Consider the following 1,954-nt stretch of genomic DNA (forward strand, 5'->3'; position numbering starts at 1 on the left):
GCTTGGTAAGAAATGTACGCATTATCCTGCCCATGTAATTGTAACTCCTCTGTACAGCATGTTCACAAATAAAATAAAATTAAAAAAAAAGAATTAGGGAAAAGAGCGAGCCTTCAGGATGCCGATGTGCCTGCTCATCCCTGCCTTACTCCTCAGCAATTTTCACTCTCTTTTTGGTTGTGTCACTTTGAAAAGTAGGTAGGAAGTTCCACAGATTAAATAATAGCCTCGCTCAATTTATAACAATTGAAACAATTTCCCACGTTCTCTTCTGAGCCTTTTTTTGAGTGTCTGTCTGTCTGTCTGTCTGTCTGTCTCTGCCCAGGGCAGGTGCCAGGGGGCCTGGGCTCTTCAGTGACACCCCCCCCCCCTCCAAGCAGGGTCACGGTCTATTCTGACTTCTCCAACGTTTCCCTAACGCCCCACCCCCTTACCTGTGCGAAGATCCGCGGCGCACAGAAGCAGCCAGCAGAGGCCCCAAGTTTCCAGGAGCCACAGGTGCCCCATCGCAGAGCCAGTTGCTGCAGCCTGCACCTCTCACCGCCGCCAGCATTGGGTTCCAGCGCGGGCCACACGTCCCAGAAGCCGGGGCTAACTAGGCACCGGAGGCCCGCCCCGCCCCGCCCCGCCCCGCCCCGCCCCGTGCTTTGGATTTGCACGCGCACACCCACACACAGACCCACACACGCACACACGCACACACAACGCTACAGCCTTTACTGGAAAACCAAGCCTGTCCTGCACGTACCAGTCTCTAACCATCAAATTTCCACTCCCAGATCCCAGGTCATGACATGCACTCATTCCATGGCCGTCCATGCCTTGCTCTACTTGGTGGGAGGAATCAATGGTTAATTTCTCTGGGAATCCGTCTACAGTTTGTTTGTGTTTTTTTTTGTTTCTTTGTTTTGGTTTTGGTTTATTTTATAATTTTTTTATTGTCAAGCTGCTGTGCAGAGGGGTTTCAGTTACATAAGTAAGGTAATGGGTACATATCTTTCTTACACTTCCCTTATTTTTTCCTACTTTCCCTGCCCCCCTAGACCCCCCTCCCAAGTTGTACAGATCATTTCCAACGTGTTGTCTTGTGTATATCTCTGTTGCATTGGTTCCCCCTTGAACTTTGTCTCACCATTCTGTTGTTCCCCCCTTCTTGATAAAATTCTGGGTTTACATACTTGTCTGTCTGTCTTGGTCACTAATCCTCCTTAAATGGATTAACATTTAAAATCACCTAGTACACAAACTTTCACTTATTCTCCCCTTCTTCACACACACAACACACACACACACACACACACACACATACACACACATACTGTTATCTCTTCAGTTGACAATGGTAATAAAAATAGTAGTCGTAGTAGTAGTAGATATTTTTAGACTGTTCCAAACACTCATAATGATGTTGGTAAGAGTCTTACTATTCCCGTACTGTGTTTAGCAAGAGACCTGCATGGAAATGTTAAGCAATTCCTCAGGACCACACCCTAGGTAATATAGCTGCTGAACACCTCAGTGTGTGGCTCTCACAATTGCCACTCCACTACCTCAGCCTCAGGGCAGTAGGCATCTGGAGAAAGCCTGCTGACACATAGGCCAAGTACCAATGATGCCCTAAACCTGATGGTGGCAGGGAGCACAGGTGAGGGAACCAGGGATGCTGACCCCACGCAGTATGCACTAGTTCCTTACTGAATGTTCTCCAAGTCTATTTCAATTTCTCTTCACTGTTCTTTTTTTTTTTTTGTATCTTTCTCTGTTTTTTAATTGTGAAAACACCATACAGAGGGGTTACACTTACATGAGCAAGGTAATGAGTACATTTCTTTTTTAAAAAATTTTATTTATTTTTTTTTGTGAAAATACTGTACAGAGGGGTTACAATTACATGGGCAAGATAATGAGTACATTTCTTATCAAGCATTGTAGCCTCCTCCTTTGTTTACCCTTC

The 1,954-nt window shown here is 45.7% G+C and overlaps 2 protein-coding genes across 3 annotated transcripts in view; both read right to left on the reverse strand.

Moving 5' to 3' along the window:
- The window catches only part of Pkhd1l1 (polycystic kidney and hepatic disease 1 (autosomal recessive)-like 1), a 153,502-nt gene extending 152,983 nt beyond the window's left edge, over positions 1-519 (reverse strand). The window contains exon 1 of the mRNA XM_013012469.1: positions 435-519. Within this exon, the coding sequence (XP_012867923.1) occupies positions 435-507 (73 nt within the window). The 5' untranslated portion in view covers positions 508-519. The remainder of the gene's footprint in view (positions 1-434) is intronic.
- Eny2 (enhancer of yellow 2 homolog (Drosophila)) overlaps positions 1-1,954 on the reverse strand; it is a 16,972-nt gene that overhangs the window by 1,629 nt on the left and 13,389 nt on the right. The window lies entirely within an intron of this gene.

The sequence above is a fragment of the Dipodomys ordii genome, unplaced genomic scaffold, assembly GCF_000151885.1.
Source record: "Dipodomys ordii isolate 6190 unplaced genomic scaffold, Dord_2.0 Scaffold17, whole genome shotgun sequence".
In the NCBI taxonomy this organism is placed as follows: Eukaryota; Metazoa; Chordata; class Mammalia; order Rodentia; family Heteromyidae; genus Dipodomys; species Dipodomys ordii.